The 19930-nt window shown below is 54.9% G+C and overlaps 1 protein-coding gene across 2 annotated transcripts in view; it reads left to right on the top strand.

Annotated features, from left to right (window-relative positions):
- Positions 1 to 19930, top strand: part of SLC1A7 (solute carrier family 1 member 7) — a 47684-nt gene that overhangs the window by 22883 nt on the left and 4871 nt on the right. For both annotated transcript variants that reach the window (XM_021096614.1, XM_013999377.2), the window contains exons 3-7: positions 2865 to 3080; positions 13349 to 13391; positions 15579 to 15801; positions 18631 to 18730; positions 19337 to 19570. In XM_021096614.1, coding sequence (XP_020952273.1) covers positions 2865 to 3080; positions 13349 to 13391; positions 15579 to 15801; positions 18631 to 18730; positions 19337 to 19570 — 816 coding nt within the window. The remainder of the gene's footprint in view (positions 1 to 2864; positions 3081 to 13348; positions 13392 to 15578; positions 15802 to 18630; positions 18731 to 19336; positions 19571 to 19930) is intronic.

A 19930-nucleotide genomic window follows, 5' to 3' on the forward strand; every position in this document is an offset into this window, starting at 1 on the left:
CAGGGATCGAACCTGCAACCTCGTGGTTCCTAGTCGGATTCGTTAACCAGTGAGCCACGACGGGAACTCCTATGCTGCAACTTTTCGTCTAATCTACGTTGATGTTTTAAATTGGTGCCAGGTTTTTCCTCTGCATCTACCATTTCAGTGACCTCCCTGTGTGTTTTGTTTATTTTGATATTCTGAGATCCTAAGGAATGCTAAGTTCTTCCTTCTCAGACATCAGCAAATTCTTCTACGTGGGTTGTGTTGGACCCCACTCTGCCCTGGATGCCCCCCCCGGCCTGGCTCGCAGGGCCGCATTCCACTCCTGAGCTCAGTCTATCTTTGCTGCCCCACATGTGACTGAACCTCAAACATGACCTGACTCTGACCTCATTAAACAGCACAATGTCCCCTCACTTTCCAGCCTCTCAGCCTCCCTGCTGGCTTCTGGTGCCCCACTGCCTAGCACAGCTGCCCCTTCCAAATCCTCCTCATCATTCGAGAACCAACCCAAATGCCCCCTCCTCCAGGTAGCCCTCCCTGATTCTCCGGACTAGAAGCCATCCCTCGCTCCTCTGAATAAAGAGAGCATGGCCTTGTCCCCTGTCTAGGGGTACTGATGCATCTGCCCTCTCCACAGCTTACTTGAGTCCACTGCTGTCCTGTGGGCTTTGTCTTTCTCCCCCACCACCCCCTGCCAGACCAGGAGCTGCTTGAGGTTGAGGACTGGTTTTGATCTCTGTCTTGTGGGCACAGGGCATGGCGCAGAGCCAGGGGCTAAATTACTGAGTAACTACATGGATGAAAGAGGACAGGCCTGGAGCTGGGGACTGAGTTCTGGTCCAGCCGGGCACCAGGGTCCTGAATGACCTTGGGCAGGGCCTCCTCTCGGGGCCGGGGCCTCCCTGTAGCCTGAGGTCATGGAACGTGGCTGTGGGGGCTTCTGTCGTGGTCAGAGGGCTGTTTGGCCCTGGGCTGATTTGCTGGCCCTGGTCGGGGGATGATTTCTTGTGGATAATGTTTCCGTGTGCCCCCCATTTCCCCTGGTCACGCAATCTCATTATGAGCCCTTCAGGATTTTTATCTAAGACCTACCCTAAGCCCGTCCCTAACATATGGTGTCCTGGCAGACAGGGATGAATGGAAAGTGAGGGGACATCGACTCATTCATTCATTCACTCCTTCCTTCTGCAAACTACACTCCAGTGGGGACCCCAGCCTGGCTCTGTGAGCCCAGCCCTGAATCAGACTCCGCCCCAGCCCCGAAGGCGCTTCCAGTAAATAGTCACCAGCTCAGTGAGGAGGGGCTGGGACAGAGGGCAGCACAGGGGTTGCGGGAGCCCAGAGAAGGGGCCTTACCCCTGCCTGGTGGTCAGGGGAGGCTTCCTGGAGGAGGGGACCCTTAAACTGTGTCTTCAAAGAGGCGTGAGGCTTTGCAACAGCAAGCGGGGGAGAGCAGGGCGCTCACAGGCAGCGGGTGCAGCAGGGCTGGGGGGAGGGTTAGGGAGAGGCTTTTGGGGCTCAGCCCTGATGCTAGAGCTGCCTGCTGTGGCCTTATGATTAAGAGGAGGGGGGATTATCTGCTCTTGTTTACATGATTAAAACCAGACAAATGACAAATACTTCCTTTATCTGAAAGAATGAAAGGGCTTTGGGGAAAAAAGGCTTTTGGCAGCAAAGCAAAGTGAAAGTATCTCCTTAATGACTCTCTCACTCCCCACCCCGCCCCGCTGGTCCAGGGCTGACCAGCTCAGTGGGCAGAGAGCCGGGGTCAGGGCAGGCAGAGGTGCAGAGGAGCCCAGAGGAAACTCACAAGCCCCTCCATACACCCCCCCACCAGGGGAACCTGGGCCCTGGCACTAACCCACGATGGCCACAGGGTGGCACCCCTCGGGGGAAAAAGCTAACCACGGCCCCATTTTATAGATGGGGATCCTGAGGCCCAGAGATGAGGGAGTGACTTGCTGGCCCGAGGTGACATAGCCAAGGGGCAGAGCTGGGACGAGGACCCAGGGCACTCGGTCGCTCACTCTTACTCATTAGCTCATTCAGAAGCCCCAGTAACCATGCCGAAGGCTGCCGCCGGAGCTCACACGGGGCACTGGGGACCCACAGAGAAGCCCTTTTTCTCACATGTCCTCAGTCTGATGAGAGAGACAGATGGTGACAATGACAACCAGGGTCATGACAGAGAGAAGGCCAGGGTTGTGGGACCCCAGGATAGGCTCCTAACTCTGTGGGAGAGGCAGGTAGTCCAAAAAGATTTCGCCAAAGAGATGGCACGGAGCTTGGTCTTACCTGCTGGGTAGGCGCTGGGCAAGGAAGGGAGCTGCTAAGAGGACACCGCGGAGTTCCCTTCGTGGTGCAGTGGAAATGAATCCGACTAGGAACCACGAGGTTGTGCGTTCGATCCCTGGCCTTGCTCAGTGGGTTGAGGATCCAGCGTTGCCGTGAGCTGTGCTGTAGGTCACAGACGTGGCTCGGATCCCGTGTTACTGTGGCTGGGGTGTAGGCGGGTGGCTACAGCTCTGATTAGACCCCTAGCCTGGGAATCTCCATATGCCGCAGGAGCGGCCCCAGAAAAGGCAAAAAGACTAAAAAAAAAAAAGAAAAGAAAGAAAGAAAGAAAAAGGAAAAAAAGAGGACACCGGACAAGGGAAGAGGACGGGGAAGGACTAGAGGTGTGAACGGACGTGGCCGAGGATGCTGGGCAAGGCGGAGGGGCGGAGCGGCGAGAGGCTGGGGGCGGGGGGTCCCCAGACCCACACACTCCCTGGAGTGCTGTGAGGGTGCTGGGCAGAGCCAGGAGGGGTCACCGTGGGCACATCTGGGTGCCTAGCCTGCCCAGCCTCAGACGCTGACCCGCATCGCTCTCCCAGCTTGATGTCCGGCCTCGCCTCCCTGGATGCCAAGACCTCCAGCCGCCTGGGCATCCTCACTGTGGCGTACTACCTGTGGACCACCTTCGTGGCAGTCATCGTGGGCATCGTCATGGTCTCCATCATCCACCCGGGTGGCGCGGCCCAGAAGGAGACAACGGGGCAGAGTGGGAAGCCCATCATGAGCTCAGCCGACCCCCTGCTGGACCTCATTCGGTAACCCTCACCCTGTTTGGAAATGCTTGCCATCCCACCCCCCAACGGGCTGGGGCTGCTGTTGACGCCACAGGCCCTGCCTGACGTGTCAGTGGGGGCGGGGGGACGGGGTGGCGTGGGGATGGGGCGCTCAGGGTCTGCTCTTGACTCCTGGGGATAACAAGGCGGGCAGCCACAGAGGCCCTGCTGCTCCCTCAGCCCCCGAGCTTCCTGCCCGTCTCACACTGCACGGACTGCCCCCGTAGGGTGGGCTGAATGGGAGGGGACAGGGGACCCGAAGGGCATTCCTGATGATGACAGTTGTGCCAAGGTCCTGCGCTGGGAGGTGCTGTGGTGGGGGAAAGTCGTGGCCCATTCCGTGTCACTGGGGCATGAGGTGTGCGTGGGGAGGGGACAGACCATGAGGGGCACTGGGAACCAGCCCGCACGTTGTATTTTCTCCTAAGGGCCACAGGAAATGGGTTTTAAACCTAGGAGTGGTACAATCCAATTCAGAAGGCTGTCTCTGTCCACCAGGGTGCTGGTGGGTGGGAGTGGGCGTGTGGTAGGAGGGGAGGACTGGCCAGGGGGGCACTGGCCAGGGCGGCAGCCATGGGCCTGGGGGAAGAGGGAGGGCAGAAGGCTGCTCAGGAGGCAAAATCAGCAGGAGACGGTGAGGCAGGGAGGTTGCTGGTTGCGAGGACAGGAGGGTCTCTGGCCAGAGCGCTGGAGGGGGCGGCAGTGTGGTCAGGCGACAGCACTGGAGCAGGTGCAGGCATCCTGCGGAGATGTCAGCTGATGGTTGGCTGGTGGATTGAACCCTGTGGGGGAGTCTGAGCTGGAGATGGAGGTTAGGAGACCTTCAGGTGAAGACATTAGGGAGACCCTGGTGGCAGAGGGGTCCCCCAAGACAGTGCAGGAGAGGACAGCAGGGCTGGGACGAGCCTGGGGAGCATCACATTGGAAACGACTGATTAGGCTCAACAGGATACCCCATTCTAAACTTGCTCTATCTATGCCTTCTGGTCCCTCCTGTTTTCTCACCAGTTTCAGATATAAGCAAGCCAGTCTAGTCTCATGTTCAAATTCCAAACTCATCCAATTTAAAATGAATCCCATCCTAGCCTTTTGCAACTGATTTAAATGTGGAAAACTCGAGTGGGAAGAAGGTCATAGCAGGATTTTCTGTCTTTCTTGCGCCACCTACTCTGCTGTTGTTACTCCTGGGGTTGGCACGAGCCGAGAGACGAGAGGGGATGAGCTAGACAAGTCCTCCTCCACCAGTGGTGGAATAGCTGGGTTCTCCCTGGTTGTATTTCTCCAAGGGAGCCCTCGTGGCCTCCGTGGAGCCCCTCCTATCACGGGGGCATCTCACCTGTTATTCCCTTGACTCAGGTGTTTCCTGCTCCATCAGGCTGCTCGCAGTGCCCTCCACAGTCTTGGCCTCTGGTCAAGTTCTTTGCTTGGAGGGAGACCCCCCCCCCGCCTCGGCCCCCCCTGGGTGATCCTCTTAGGCAGAGTCCCTTCTGCAAGGTCCACACTGGCCCATAAAAAACACACACCTGGAGTTCCTGTTGTGGCTCAGTAGGTTCTGAATCCGGCTAGTATCCATGAGAATGTGGGTTCAATCCCCGACCTCACTCAGTGGATTAAAGATCCCACGTTGCTGTGGCTGTAGCTGTGGCTGGCAGCTGCAGCTCCAATTCCTCCCCTCGCCTGGGAACGTCCATGTGCCGCAGATGCCGCCCTAAATCAATAAGTGAATAATTTAAAAAGCAGAAAAACACACACTTCTTTGCTGGAAGTGCAGGCCTTTCTCAAGGCCTTTGGACATGAGTCAGGCACCCGCTCCTACACACCTCATATCCTAGTGGACACAGCCAAGGTTTTTGCATAGCTCTGTTGCCTTAAAGTCAGGGGGGAGCACTCCCCTTGACCCCTGTGGGGGTAGATGCCCAGCATACACTCTCTCTCTCTCTCTCAACTCTCACCCTCTGTATCAGTTAGCTACTGCTGTGTGACAAAACCTCTGAAGACCTAGTGACTGAAAACCACCACCATGAGTCTATAGGTCAGCTGGAAGCTTCTGCTGACTTGGACTGGGCTCAGCTGAGCTCGCTCATGTGTCTGCAGGCAGCTGGCCACTCAGCCGGGGAACAGCTGCTCCAGGATGATCTGGGCTGAGGTCTCTCACCTTCCCACAGGCCAGCCTGGATTTCATGGTGGTGGCAAGAGCCCAAGCCAGAGCTGGCCTGGGCATGTTCTTATGATGAACGCAGAGGAACAAGAGAGGGAAAGAAACACATGCAAGTATTTTTCCAAGTCTCTGCTTTCATCAAGTCCTCTAGTACCCTGTCGGCCAGGGTGAGTCAGGTGGCCACACGCAGACGCAGGGTGGAAGGGACCACACCGTGACAAGACATCCTATCAATGGGATGGCCATTAATCACGGCCCTCAGGCCCGTCAAGCTGCCACTCCCTCCATGTCCTCTCTTTTCCAGGTTCTTTTTATTCTTTGAGTGTGTGATGAACTCAGCATCACAAAAATACCTGCAGTTCCTATTGTGCGGTTCTCAGCCACAGGGTCTCAGGCCAGAGAGGGAGACCCAGGCAGGGTCTGTTGTATCTGTATTTACTGGCCGGGTAATTTCATCTAGCACCACGGCATCGAATGCTTTCTGTACCCCGACACTGCCGAATTTGGTTGCCGGTGGAAACCTCTCACCTGCAGTGCAGATTCTTTCATAGACTTGTCCAAAGTCTTCTCAAAATGAGCACATCCAAGGCTAAACTCTTGATTGGCCCCATCAGTCTGCCGCTTCCTCTGCCCTGTCCAACTTAGCCCGATGTTTCTCATTCTCTCACAACTTGCCTCCAGTTTGCCAGCAAATTCTATCAGCTCTACATGCCAAATAATATCCCAAACCTTGTCCCTTCTGTCGTCCTCTGCCACTCCCACCATCACCCAGACCGCTGTCACCTCTCACTTCAGGTCATGCGTGGTCACCTGCTTTCTCTCTGTTTCCCTACCGTCTGGTCTCAGCACAGCAGCCAGAGGGATCCTTAAAAAACAAACAAACAAACAAAAAACCCCCACAAAACCCTGCTGATAACTCGTTACAGGTCAACAAAATGCACCGTGTTCCCTCTGGCCTGTAGGCCCCACTGCGTGCATGTCGGCCTCTGACCTTCCCTCCCACTGTCCCTCCCCTGGCCCAGCCTTCTGGCCTCCGTGCCTCCCTCCAGACATCTTTAGGCGACCGCCTTGGCACCTTGTCCTTGTGGCTGCCTCTGCCTGGGTGGCCCTTCCTCTGCTCGCTCTCCTTACGCCTCTGCTGTGTCACCTCTTCAGAGGGGCCTCCCGCCTCTGTCCTGCTCTCTCCTCATAGCCTGTATTATCACCTGACATCATCCTGCCTGTGGGTTCCTGTATATCTTTTTCTGTCTCCCCCACTGGAATAAAATATGCTCCGGGAAGACCAAATCTTTATTTATTTTTATCTTTTTAGGACCACATCTGCAGCATATAGAAGTTCCCAGGCTAGGAGTCAAATCGGTGCTGCAGCTGCTGGCCTACACCACAGCCACAGCAAAGCAGGATCCAAGCCGGATCCGCAACCTACACCGAAGCTGACGGCAACACCTTAACCCACTGAGCAAGGCCAGGGATCGAACTCGCAACCTTATGGATAATGGTTGGGTTTGTGAATGCTAAGCCACAACGGGAACTCTAGGAGGATCAGATCTTTAAAAATCATCCAGCCATATCTGGGAGCCTAGAAGAGCCCCTGCAGGAAGAGGTGCTGGGTGTCCGCTGAATGCTTACGTGGGGTGCAGGGGCATCGGTGGGGTGCGGGGTCATCACTGAGCAAGGCCAGGGATCGAACCCGCAACCTCATGGATAATGGTTGGGTTTGTGAATGCTGAGCCACAGTGGGAACTCTAGGAGGACCAGATCTTTAAAAATCATCCAGCCATATCTGGGAGCCTAGAAGAGCCCCTGCACGAAGAGGTGCTGGGTGTCCGCTGAATGCATACGTGGGGTGCAGGGGCATCGGTGGCGCTGGGGTGTGAAGCCACAGGAGACCAGACACTGGCATAGGGAAACCGGCCGAGTGTGCAGCGCTGAGGCGAGGTCTAGCCTTGGCCCACCGTCGCCCTGGAGGGCTGCGTAGAGCTGCCGTCGCAGGGGAGAACCGGGCGAGCAGATGTCCTGGAAGCCAAGGAAGAGGAATTTTGAGAGGCTTCCTTTCTAAGATACACCACTCCTAAGATTCAGGGACGATGATTCATCATTTCTTGGATCCTGGGATTCGGAACAGCCTTTCCTTGTGGTGGAAGGAGTGTTGGGGCTCGGGGAGCCCCTGCCCTCGCGCAGGCCTCCCCTGCTCAGGGACTGAGGGCTCTGGCTCCCATACTTGTCAGAGTCAAGTGTTCCAGGAGTTTCTGCCCTCAGTTGCTTTTCACGTGGTGAAAATTGATCCTTCTGCTGTGAGCTTTTTCCCCCAGTCGCTCTCAACCCTGAGGCAAGTTGTTTGGCAAAGCTGGGGGGCTGGGCATCACTGTCCCCACTTCTTAGTCAGAGAGGGGGGCTGCAGGGGGAGACCACGTGCTTCCTGCAGGGAACCAGGACCTTGGAGGCAGCTGAGCTTTCTCGGCTCTGTGCGGTCGGTCGGTCGGTCGCCGTGTGGCTCCCCTCCAGGCAGGCCAGCCCCCACCCCAGGCCTGTTTCCCCAGTGATTTTCAAGATCCCTTCCAGCTCTGTGGTTCTGAAACACAGAGGCCTAGGGGCCAGGGAGGAGGCTGCTGGGCGTGCGCAGAAAGTTCTGGAGGCAGGTTCCGGGAGATGAGGTTGGGAGGACAATGCAGAGCTCAACCTTGAACTTGATTCCAGGCTGAGGGGTTGGTTGGCTGTTATGCTTGCAAAAGGGGAGGCCGGTGCGCTTGGGAAGGGTGGATAGGAGTGGGTCCAGTGGAGTGGACCAGATGTGCCTGGAGGCATTGGGAAGGCCCTGGGACGGGTGCGGTCACTTCCGTTCCATCCGGCTCACCTTTATTAAGCAACTGTTCCAGGCAAAGACGTTGTTCTGAAAGCTGGTGGGGAGGGAGAGGGGAAAACACAGGGCCCTGCATCCAGCAGTCCACCAGTTAGAACAGACAGGCCAGAAGAGTGCCCTGGACAGCCACTGACTGGCCAAGGCCCTTTCTAGCTCCGACATTCTGGGAGGCTGTGCAGCAAAATGATACAGCCACAAGGGTACCAGCGGCCCCCTCACCCTTGCTCTGGCGCAGACCAGATGTTTACCGAGTGTTGAAACTGAAGAACGCAGATGCCCCGCGCAGGGAACTGGGACACAGAGGCAGGTATGGCTAATGAAGAGTCAGAAAGAGGAGGGGGAGCCTTATTCCCCTGGGAAGAAGGCCCACAGCATCCTCAGGGCGGGAAGACCCGTCTCTACCTCTCAAAGATGATTCCGGAGGAACATGACAGGCCATTTCACTGGATGACTCGCCAAGACATGAGTTCATTTCCTGGGGCTCCGAGTGGGGCTCCCGGACACAGACCTCTGCTCACAAGGCCACCCCACAGAACAAACCCACGCGGAAAACGCATCAGAGCTCGGCCCCTGCATGTTTTCCCCAACCTTTCAAAAACACCAGAGCGATTCAGGAATGACGTGGCTCTATTTATAGCTCCCAGTTACCCCGTCAGGGATTGGCTGAAACTCTAAGGAGCTGTGCTTGGAAAGGAATAATTGCCACCTTTGGAGCTGGGTTGGGAACATGGGATTAGGGGTGAGTTTGGAACCTCACAAGGGGAATTTATAAAGAGCAATGGAGCTAGACTGTGGCCTTGCCCCAGGAGACGTGTGGGGAGGCCCAGGGCAGAGTGTGAGCGTTGTCGATGGGCCTAGCAGTTAATATCTCCCAAACACATCATGTCTGCATTTTATGTAACTGGAGCCTCAAGGGACAAACCCCCTTCCTGTGGGTCTTCAAAGCCAAAGAAAATGTTTTATATTTTCCCACTGAATAATCAAAAGTGGAATTATTAAAATCTAAGGATCAATTCATTGCTAATTCCCATGACCACATATATTAGGAAATGCTTTTGGCTGCTAATTAAGAGAAACCTGAAGCAGGAGAGGCTTCAGTGAGGTAAAGGCCTGCATTTCCTCCCAAACAAGCAGACCAGGGGTGACAGCTCATGGTCATCAGGAGCCCATGCCCCCTCCACCTTTGTGCTTTGCTATGCTTACTCAGCACCTGGCTTTTATCATCATTGTGCCTCATGGTTCAGTAAGGTTGCTGAAGCACCAGCTATTACGTCCATGTTCCAGACAGAAAGAAAAAAGGTGGAGGAAAGGACCAAAGGGTCCTGGCTGCATGGACATCTGGGACTTACTTTGCACTGGCCACCCCTTTGCCAAGAGAGCCTGGGCAAGGGGGTTTGAACACTGAGCCCTCTTGGTCCTTGTAACATCCCTGGGTTTCAGTTCATGAGGAAGGAGAGAGGGTAGGGACTGGGTACGCAACCAGCCGCCCCTTCCACAGCACATATTTCACATTCCTCTCATTTGAAAGGCAGATGCAAAGAGATGTGTGTACAGCGTGCACGTTCCATTCGGTTTCTTCCATGGCCTTTGAATGCTCTTGGTTTCTGCTCAGGCTAGAGCAGCCTCCCTTCTACATTTCATTAGAGAACCGCTTGGTCCCTCGAACCTACTGAAACCGTACCCAGGAGACGTTTTCAAGCAGTTACCTCTTGGTGCAGTATGAGCCCTCCATCCTGGTTCCAAGGGCCTGGGGCCGGTGGCCCATGTGCTCTGGCAAGGCTGCGTGCCTGGCAGGAGCTGTTTGTCTGCTTGATGTCTAAAACCCTGGCAGGCGGCTCTTAGTCTGGTGGCAGAAATCTGCTTATCCCTCATTGACAAAACGCCTCACGTGAGCTTCTGCCATCTCAGCTCCTGACCCTGCGTCTCTAGGGACAAAGCTGACATCAGCGCGAAAAGCCATGACCATTCGCTACCAGGGTTCTGCCTTGGTAGCTCATTCTAAACCTTCTTCCCCCTGCCATAGGCTTAAGGTGAACCAGTATTTTAGCAGCGATGAAGAAAAATCATAGCTTCTGTTTCCCAACCGTGGCTGCTTTGATGTAAAGTGAAGAAAAATTGTTCAATCGGAATTCCCATCGTGGCTCAGCAGTTTAAGAACCCAACTCATATCCATGAGAATGTGGGTTCAATCCCTGGCCTTGCTCAGTGGGTGAATGACCTGGTGTGGCTGTGAGCTGCAGTGTAGGTCGCAGACGCAGCTCAGATCTGGCGTTGCTGAGGCTGTGGCGGAGGTTGCAGCTGCAGCTCCAGTCAACCCCTAGCCTGAGAACTTCCATTTGCCACATGTGCGGCCATGAAAAAAAAAGAGAAACGCACACTCATATTCATGGATATAACTCCATGTGGGTGTGAGCTGAGTCTTAAAAGAGAAGAGACTTGTCAAAAACAAGAGTGGGGAGGAGGATCCCGGGAGAGGAGGCAGCGTGAGCATCGGGCACATGGCCCGTTCAAGGCAGGGCCAGCGCGGGAAGGAAAATCTTTGTTAGCATCTCTGGCTTAGGATAGACTCCTAAAGCAGACTGTAAAGGCAACGGCGCTTGCTCTGAGCGGCAGATTGCGCTATGCCGAATTTGCTGCCAGAATCACGTGCAGGTGCTCACCACCAAACCCCCTCAGCAGTATGGGTGGTTATTTGAAAAGTTCTGTACCAGGTTTTGATTTGTTTTGTCTTTTTAGGGTCACACCTGCAGCACATGGAAGTTCCCAGGCGAGGGGTCTAATCAGAGCTACAGCTGCCGGCCTACACCACAGCCACAGCAACACCAGATCCTTAACCCATCGAGCAAGGCCAGGGATCGAACCCTCGACCTCATGGTTCCTAGTCAGATTTGTTTCCACTGCACCATGACGGGAATTCCTTTACCAGTTTGATAGGTGAAATATAAATATATTTATCGATGAAGCTAAACAATTTGAAAAAGCTTTCTTGGCTATGCTTTTTTTCTTTTTTTTTTTTCTGCCAAGTGAATTGCCTGATGATGATATTCTGTCATTTTTCAGCTGAGGTACTAATGGTTTTCTGGTCCATTTATTTATGCAGCAAATATTTACTGAGTGCTTATGACGTGCCAGGCACTCTTCCAGTGCTTGGGCCACAGCAGGGAACAAAAGAGAGATCCTTGCTCTCCAGGGAGCCAATGTTCTGGCAAGAGAAGACGGACAGCGTACACGGAAACGTGGCCAAGATTTGTAAAAACTCTGTAAAGATTGAGGACAATGACCCTGATTGCCTGGTTTCCCCAGTTTGCCGTCTGCTTCACCATTTTGTTTGTATTGTCATCTGTCTTAGAGAGCTTCTTAATTTTTGTAGCATTTTATTTGGGCATGATTTAGGTTTGCGGTACAGTTGCAAAGGTGGTAGGGAGAGTTCCCAGCCATGCCCAGCTTCCTCTGAGGCTTGGTAACTCACATCTAGCACATTTGTCAAAAGTGAGACATCAAATTAGCACAACGAGATTAACGAAATTGCTTCATCCGATTTCACCCGTTTTTCCACTAGTGTCCTTTATTTCTGTCCCAGATTCCAATCCAGGATACCAAGCTGCCCTTTGGAAATTCTTAATTTTTTGTTTCTTTAGTTTTTTTGGCAGCACCCATGGCATGTGGAAGTTACGGGGCCAGGGATCACATCCAAGCCTCAGTCGCAACATACTCTGCATCTGTGGCAACGCCAGATCCTTTAACCCACTGTGCTGGGCCGGGGATCAAACCTGCAGCCTGGGGCTGCAGAGATGCCACCGATTCCATCGCACCACAGTAGGAACTCCAGGAAATTCTTGATTTTAATGACGTAAAATCTGCTGATTTTTAAAATTGCCCCTTTTGTTCTTAGTGAGTCCTTCCGTATTCTGAGATCTGATCAAATATTAACCTATATTTTCTTCTAACTTTTTATGCTCTCATTGTTCAATTATTTTTATTTATATTTTATTTTATTTTTTGTCTTTTTGCCTTTTCTAGGGCCACTCCTGCAGCATATGGAGGTTCCCAGGCTAGGGCTTTGCTTTTATTTACTTTTAATTTAGTTCTTTCATCTTTCCCTTGCAGTACTATCACTATAGTGTCAGGTAAAAATCTCTTATCTCCTATACTTTTAATGTTAAATGAATGTTTTATTTTATTTGGATGTAGTTTTTGTATTTATCTGATACGTTGAGCTAGCTTTAGTTCAAAGCACTCATGGAGCTGTAGCCGCCGACCTACACCAGAGCCACAGCAACACCAGATCCAAGTCGAGCCTGTGTCCTCTACCACAGCTCACGGCAACGCCGGATCCTTAACCCACTGAGCAAGGCCAGGAATCGAACCCGCAACCTCATGGTTCCTAGTCGGATTTGTTAACCACTGCGCCACAACAGGAACGCCTCAATTATTTTTTAAATCATCTGGGATTTACCTTGGTGCAAAGTGTACGTACGGATCTAGCTTTATTTTTCTACATAGCTGACCAGCTGCGCAGTTCTCTAGAATGAGTCCTTCCTCTCTTCTCTGATTTCCTGAAGCAACTTCTAGCAAACAGATGTCCCAGGTTAGATGTCCCAGGCTCTGCCTCTAGGCTATGTGTTCCCTTACACTGATTTTTCTAGGGATGGCTCTGTCGGTATCTCACTGCTCCGACAGTTGCCTCTGTAGAGGGTGTCTTGTACCAGACTCCCTCCTCCTCTAGCTTTCTGAAAATAATAGGCATCAGAATAATGATCCCATTTATGTGCCAGGTCCTGTGTTGGGTGCCACAGATATGCATGACCAAGTCGTGCCTTCCGGGAGGCCAGTCTGTTTGGGGAGGCAGACCCACGAGCCAGTGCTGCCCAGCAGCGTGCTGGAGTGTCAGTGACCCACAGGGCCATGGAGCCAGCCTGGAGCAGTCAGAGAAGGCTTGGCCTCTGCTTGATTGGAGTAGGAGTGAGCTGACAAGTGGGAAGGGCATTTCAGGCAGAAGGAATAGCAGACAGAAGCCTGGAGCTGGAAGCTTATGCAGCGTAACATGGGAACTGCATGCAGTTGTTATTGGAGCCTTAAGTCCTGGTGTGGGGGTGGCGGGACGAGGTAAGACTGCCAAGGGAGGTGGGCTGGGTCACAAAGACCCTCACTGCCAAGGGAGGTGTTCCGATGACCCCAAGGGCTCTCCTGTCCTGGGTGCTCAAATCCCCTAATTACTGACTCTCTTTCCAGGAACATGTTTCCAGCCAACCTGGTGGAAGCCACATTCAAACAGGTGAGCAGGTACCCGGGCGATGGAGCAGTGGGCAGGCGGGGCCAGGAAAGGATGGGTTTGCCCAGCCTGTCTCCCTGTCTTCTGGGGGTGGGGTGCTCCTGGGGAGGGGAGATGGAAGGACCTAGATCCTCGGAGCTTCCTGTGGCCACAGGAACCTGCCCTGGACTCCAGCTTCTCACGAAGCATTCCGAGGCTGGAGGGAAGGCCCCACTCACGGTCCACTCTGCTCTCGTTGACACCCGTGCTCACACGCGGTCTCTCTTAATCCTCACGATAACTCTGCCCCAAGGCAGGGTCCTGCTCCTGGACCGGGAAACTGAGGCTCAGAAGGTCGAAAGGGTTAAAGGATTTGCCCAAGCTTATACCACTAGTAAACAGTGGAGCTAGTAGGTAAGCCCAGACCTGACCGAGCCTGTTCACTTTTTCTTTCTTTCTTTTTGGGGGGCGGGCTCAATGTTGGATCTCAGTTCCCAGACCAGGACTTGAACCCAGGCCGCAGCAGTGAAAGCGCTAGGCAACCAGGGAACCTTTTTCTATTTAAAATAGTCCTTTCTCCCTAATACAAACAGTAATAACACTCACTGTAAAATATTAGGAAAATACTACAAAGCATAAAGCAGAGAATAAGAAACACCTGTAGTTCCAGCACCTAGCTGTAGTGACAGCAGAAGGTATGTCTCTAGTCTTTTTTTTTTCCTCTACGGGAATGTTTTTAAAAAAATAAAATTAGGATCCTTGTACATATACAGTTTGCATCTTGCTTTTTTCTCCCAATCCCATAATAGCACGAGCCCTTGCCATGGTTATTAAATGTTTCTTCAAAACACGAGACTGATGATGATGTAATAGATTGTGAGAAGGCCGGCCTGTGATTTCGTTGCCCATTTTCCCTTTGGGTTGTTTTCTAAGTTTTGCCCTTTTAGAAATTACGTTAAACAACTGCATACACCAGTCTTTGTCTGCCCTTCTAACAATTTCTGATTCTTTTCCCCCTTCTAAATATGTCAGCTGGGTGGTTGACTCAGTCCCACAAGCATTTCCTGATCGTCTTCCCTGTGCTGGGCCCTGTGTTGGGCCTGGAGACACAAAACAGGTGGCTGAGGGTTGGCGAAGAGCTTCCAAAACAAGGAGCTGGGAAACTCTGTGCTCATCCCACTGTCTCTCCTAAACTCCTGGGTCTTCATCCATGAAATAAGCCAGAGCATGACGAGTCTGGAAGGTTCGTGTAGGGAGGGCAGATATTATTCCAACAGGGATGGAAAATATTGAAAATGCATGAGAGCGAGAACGTGGCTCAACCTCATACCTGCCTGCAACGCCCTTCTCTTTTGGCGAACTCCTACCCATCCTTCAAAACCCCAAACCCCAAACCGAGTGCTCAACATAGGAATCACAATGGCGGCAGGGGCAGCCGTGGGGGCGACGATAGCAATGACGGTTACATACGGCTCACTGGGTGCCATTGTCTCCTTAACGTCGCAAGGTGTATAATAATTCAGGTCTCACTTCCCAGAGGAAGAAACGACCATGGAAAGTTTAGGTCCTGTGTATTTCCTGAGTGGTTCCTTTTCCCCCCTTGAGGACTTGCTTTATTGACACTGTGGTGCTGGGAGGACAGGAGACACCCTTGTGTGGGCTCCTGGTGCCGGAGGAATGAGAGGGACATGCTCAGCAATGTCCTGAGAGCTGAGGAGGAAAGGGAAGCCACTCAGCCACTCGGTTCTGCCCCGTTGGGGCCTCATCTCGTCCAGGAAGCTTAGGGCAAGCTGAGCTTTTCAGGTAGAAGGTCCGTGTTTTTATTACGGAAAGCAAGGCTGGCTGGATAATGGATGGTTGCAAGGGGATAAACAGGTGAATAGAGGATCATCCAGGTAGATTATCCAGGTCAGAGGTGGATGGATGGTTAGGGAGGGGCCCAGGTGGGTGTGATGATGCAGAGAAAGAAGACGAGAAGGACAGACGGAGGGAGGTGTAGCTGGGTGGTGTGCAGGGGCATGACGGCCTCTCAGTCTTGGTTTGATACCACGGCGATAGCCATTCCCATCCTGCCTCCTCACAGGGCTGTTGTCAATCGGATAGTTCGTGAGTGGATGCAAATGTGCTTCCAGGGTGTTGGTATGGTTGGTGTTGATTTTAATAACCACACCTGGCCCTGACTCATTCCTGGCTGGTTGTGTCGCCCGCCAGTACCGCACCAAGACCACCCCGGTTGTCAAGTCCCCCAAGGCGGCATCCGAAGAGGCCCCTGCTGCGCGGAGCCTCATCTATGGGGTCCAGGAGGAGAACGGCTCTCGTGTGCAGAACTTCGCCCTGGACCTGACCCCACCACCCGAAGTTGTTTACAAGTCAGAGCCGGGCACCAGCGATGGCATGAACGTGCTGGGCATCGTCATCTTCTCTGCCACCATGGGTACGTGTGCCCACCTGCCCCGGCAGCGCCCTGGAGCCTGGCCCTCCTTGCACATACCCTCCCTGCAGCCCAGTAACAGGAATAGCCTGGAGTCTCCCCATCTGCCAGGTGGTCCCTTCCAAAGGAGGGGCTCAAGTCTCTAATCCCCTGGGGGGCGGGAGCCGGCCTTCCCCACTCGGGATCCCCATTCCTGGGCACTGTTCGCCTCCAGAGACGTCAGCCTCCTCCCAGCTGCCGTGTATTTAAAATGCATTCCTCTCCTCATCCCGCAACCACAGGGCCTCCTCACTGGCCACCTCCCCCCACAGACCTGTCTCTGCCATTTCTGGGGTCCCCTGACCACCATCCTTCCCATTGCTACACTTCTGTGGGTCCCCAAGGCCACCACAGGCTACTTACCAGGAAGCTGGTGAAGCTTACTTGCACAGGCCCCTTCTGAAGCCTGGACTTTTTTTTTTTTTTTTTTTTTTTTTTGCTTTTTAGGGGCCACAGGTGCAGCATATGGAGGTTCCCAGGCTAGGGGTCCAATTAGAGCAACAGCCACTGGCCTACACCACAGCCACAGCAACGAGGGATCCAAGCCACGTCTGCAACCTACACCACAGCTCACAGCAACGCCGGATCCTTAACCCACTGAACAAGGCCAGGGATCGAACCCGCAATCTCATGGATATTAGTCAGATTCTTAACCCGCTGAGCCACAAGGGGAGCTCGTCTTTGTTAAAGTTTGTATTCTTTTTCTTAAAGTGAGCCACGCACTATGTAAGCTCGAGATCCCACAAAACCTGTAGACACGCCTCTGCCTGCAGGGCCCTGTTCCCACCTCTACCGACAGACACACCAGCTTTCCTTCTTGGGGGCCGTTCCTCACCCACCCACAACAGTCTAGCTTCTCATCCTTCTAGGCCAGGCCAGGGCTCATCATGGGTCTCCCCCCATCACCCCGGCCCCGGGCCTGGGAGGAGGGCCTCCCTGGCTTCCCCGACTCCCCTGCAGGGCTTCCTTCTTGAGCGGAAAGCCTCGCCATCCTCCTGGCAGCTCAGGCAAGGAAGCTGGGAGGCATCTCCTACCTGCGCTCTGCCTCAGCCCACATCCTAATCCCGTCAGGCCTGCCTCCCACGTCTCTCCCCAGTCTGTGTATTTCCTTCTGCACCCCCCACGCCCCCGTCCTAGGCATCTTCTCTCACCTGGTTTCTGCAAAAGCTGCATGCAGAGTCCCCTGCTCTGGCGTGTCCTCTTCACGAGGTCACAAAGTGCCCACGCAAAGCCTCCACGGGCTCCACTCTCCCTGGAGAGCCTTCGAGCTCCGGCCAGCCCGGCCCCACTCCTCTCCTCCATTCGCTTCCCCCTTGTCGCGCCACCTGGTGGATCCTGGACGGCGCCTCCCTCGGCCTGGTGCTCCAGCCCTCCCCTCCCCGGCACCTTTCTCATCCTGCGTAAACACCCCTCCTGGGGAAAGTCTACCTGACTCCCCAGACTGGTCAGGTGCCTGTGGGTGCCCCAGGGAGCCTGAAGAGCAGGAATAGCTGGTGCGGGGGGTGGGGGACAGAATCAGCAGGCAACCTGGGTCTGAGCTCTGCCAGGCTTCCTCGGGCCAGATGGGCAGGGCCCGGTGTCACCGCCGTCTCTGGCCTCTCCTGCCCCCGATTCCCACGTCCCATGGCAGCTGCTCCCTGGAGATTGCAGGACTTGCTGGAGCAGGAAAAGCGTCCTTCTCTGGAGTTTCGCAGGCCCGCCCCTCCCTGGATGAGCCCAGAAGCCTCTAGGACACAGTGACAGTACGCTCCGGGAGGGCAGCCACGGAGTGTGCTTTGCTCTCCGTTTTTCTGTCACCAGGGCGAGAGCAGTCCCTTGTCACTGTTCCAGGAGTGGCTGGACCATGCTCACCCGCATGAGCTCACCACATGGAACAGCACCTGTGCGAATGCTTCCTGAGGGAAGGAGAGCCCAGAACCCCAAGGGGAGGCGAACAGGGGCGTTATCATTCATTCGCTCATTCATTCATTCAAAGATGCATGGCCCTCACGGGGTTAACCTTCTGTTGGAGGAGACAGAAAAACCCAGCAGACGACTGTTGGAACAAGTGGTGGGAAGGGGTCAGAAAGCGATGCGAGAGGGACGCAGAGTGGAGAGTTTGCCAAGGAGAGTGGGGTCAGGTCTCCAGGCCCGCGCCTCAGGCATCAGGAACAGAACTGCGTGGGCAAAGGCCCTGCCGCAGTCAAGAGCTTGATGTCGTCTAGACACGTGAAGAAGGCCACGGTACAGCAGAGTGAGGAAGGGAGAGCGGGCCCGACGGAGGCGGGAGTGATGGGTAGATGGGGTCGGATCAAGTGGGGCCGGAAGCAGGGACATCAGTGGGGGGTGTCGGCAGGGAGCATTTTTATCTTAAGAAGATGACACTGGAGGAGTTCCCGTGGTGGCGCAGCGGAAACGAATCTGACTAGGAACCATGAGGTGGTGGGTTCGATCCCTGGCCTCGCTCAGTGGATTGGACCCCAGCCTGGGAACCTCCATACGCTGCAGGTGTGGCTATAAAAAAGGGGGGGGCAAAAAAAAAAAAAAAGATGACACTGGCTGCTGGTGGAGAGGGTCAGAGAGGAGGCAGAGGTGTGAGTCCGTGGGGAGGTCGCCGCCCCGGTCCAGCAGGGGGCTGAGCAGAAGGAGAGCAGATGTGAGGGCAAGAGCTGGGGCGTCAGAGGCCCCAGGGCAGAGCCAAGCGCTGAGATCTGCGTGCACGTGAGCGTCTGTCCCTGCCTGGCCACCAGCGCGTGCTGGCATGTCTGTCTCCACTGCGGCGTCTGTGACAGGCTGTGTCCCTGTCCCCCACAGGCATCATGCTGGGCCGTATGGGCGACAGCGGGGCCCCCCTGGTCAGCTTCTGCCAGTGCCTCAATGAGTCTGTCATGAAGATCGTGGCGGTGGCTGTGTGGTGAGCTCCTCTTCTACCCACCCCGCCCTTCCAGCCCTGCCCCCGGTGGTCAGAGGGACCCCAGTCCCACAGGAGCCAGCAGAAAGCTGCACAGGAGGCCGTTACCCTGGATCCCCCCAGCCCTGACTAGGCCGAGTTCCAGCCACCCCTGGCCCCATCAGGCCCCCTGGAGGAGAGATGAAAGCTCATAAGCCTGGCCCAGGCCCCTAGGCCTCAGTTTTCTCATCACCCAGGGCCTCACTGGCTCGGCTTGGAGAGAAAGGCAACCCTCGAAGTGACAACCAGCTGCCATTCGTGGTAGTTCTGACCTTAGGAATCTTCCAGTCCTATCTTGCACAGGCAGACGGGGAAAAGCAGGGACCTGCCAAGGTCATTTAGGGAGGCTGCAGCACGAGGCCTGGATGGGGGAGCGCGGTTGTGCAGGGCTGGGCTGGTTGAGGCGGAGTTAGTGGCGCATGGGCCAGGCACCTCAATACACAGCCTCCTGTCCTCACAGGAGCCCCGGGAGGCTCGGGGCAGGGGCTCAGGCCAGGCAGCGATGCAGTGCCAGGGCCTCCTGGGACCTCCGCCTGCCTGGCCCTGAGCTGGCTGCCCCGCCCACCCCAGGTACTTCCCCTTTGGCATCGTGTTCCTCATCGCTGGCAAGATCCTGGAGATGGACAACCCCACGATGGTCGGAAAGAAGCTGGGCTTCTACGCGGTGACCGTGGTGTGCGGGCTGGTGGTCCACGGCCTCTTCATCCTGCCCCTGCTCTACTTCTTCATCACCAAAAAGAACCCCGTCGTCTTCATCCGCGGCGTCCTCCAGGCCCTGCTCATCGCGCTGGCCACCTCCTCCAGGTAGCCCTGGGCGCCGGGCAGGTGGCGGGAGGTGGCCATGGCTGAACGCGGTCCTTCTGTCCAGCCACCATCTGTCCAGAGCCACAGACCCACGGAACGTGTCAGTGTGACCTGCGTCACCCACTTGGGGGAAGCGAGGGGAACAAGACCTATTCTTGCAACGTGAGGCTTGAGGCCCCACCTGTCTGAATGGCAGGAACCACCGCGCCCCCGCCACCCGCCGGCCCACTCCGCGCAGTCCACACGGGGTTGGCATCAGGGGCAGGGAGAGCTGAGGAGTGATGAGTCTGTAATCACTGTCGCCTTTCCCTGCCACATGGTGTTTCTGGAGTCAGGCCCTGCGCTGTCTAAGGACCTTGC

The sequence above is a fragment of the Sus scrofa genome, chromosome 6 (genome assembly GCF_000003025.6).
Source record: "Sus scrofa isolate TJ Tabasco breed Duroc chromosome 6, Sscrofa11.1, whole genome shotgun sequence".
NCBI lineage: Eukaryota > Metazoa > Chordata > Mammalia > Artiodactyla > Suidae > Sus > Sus scrofa.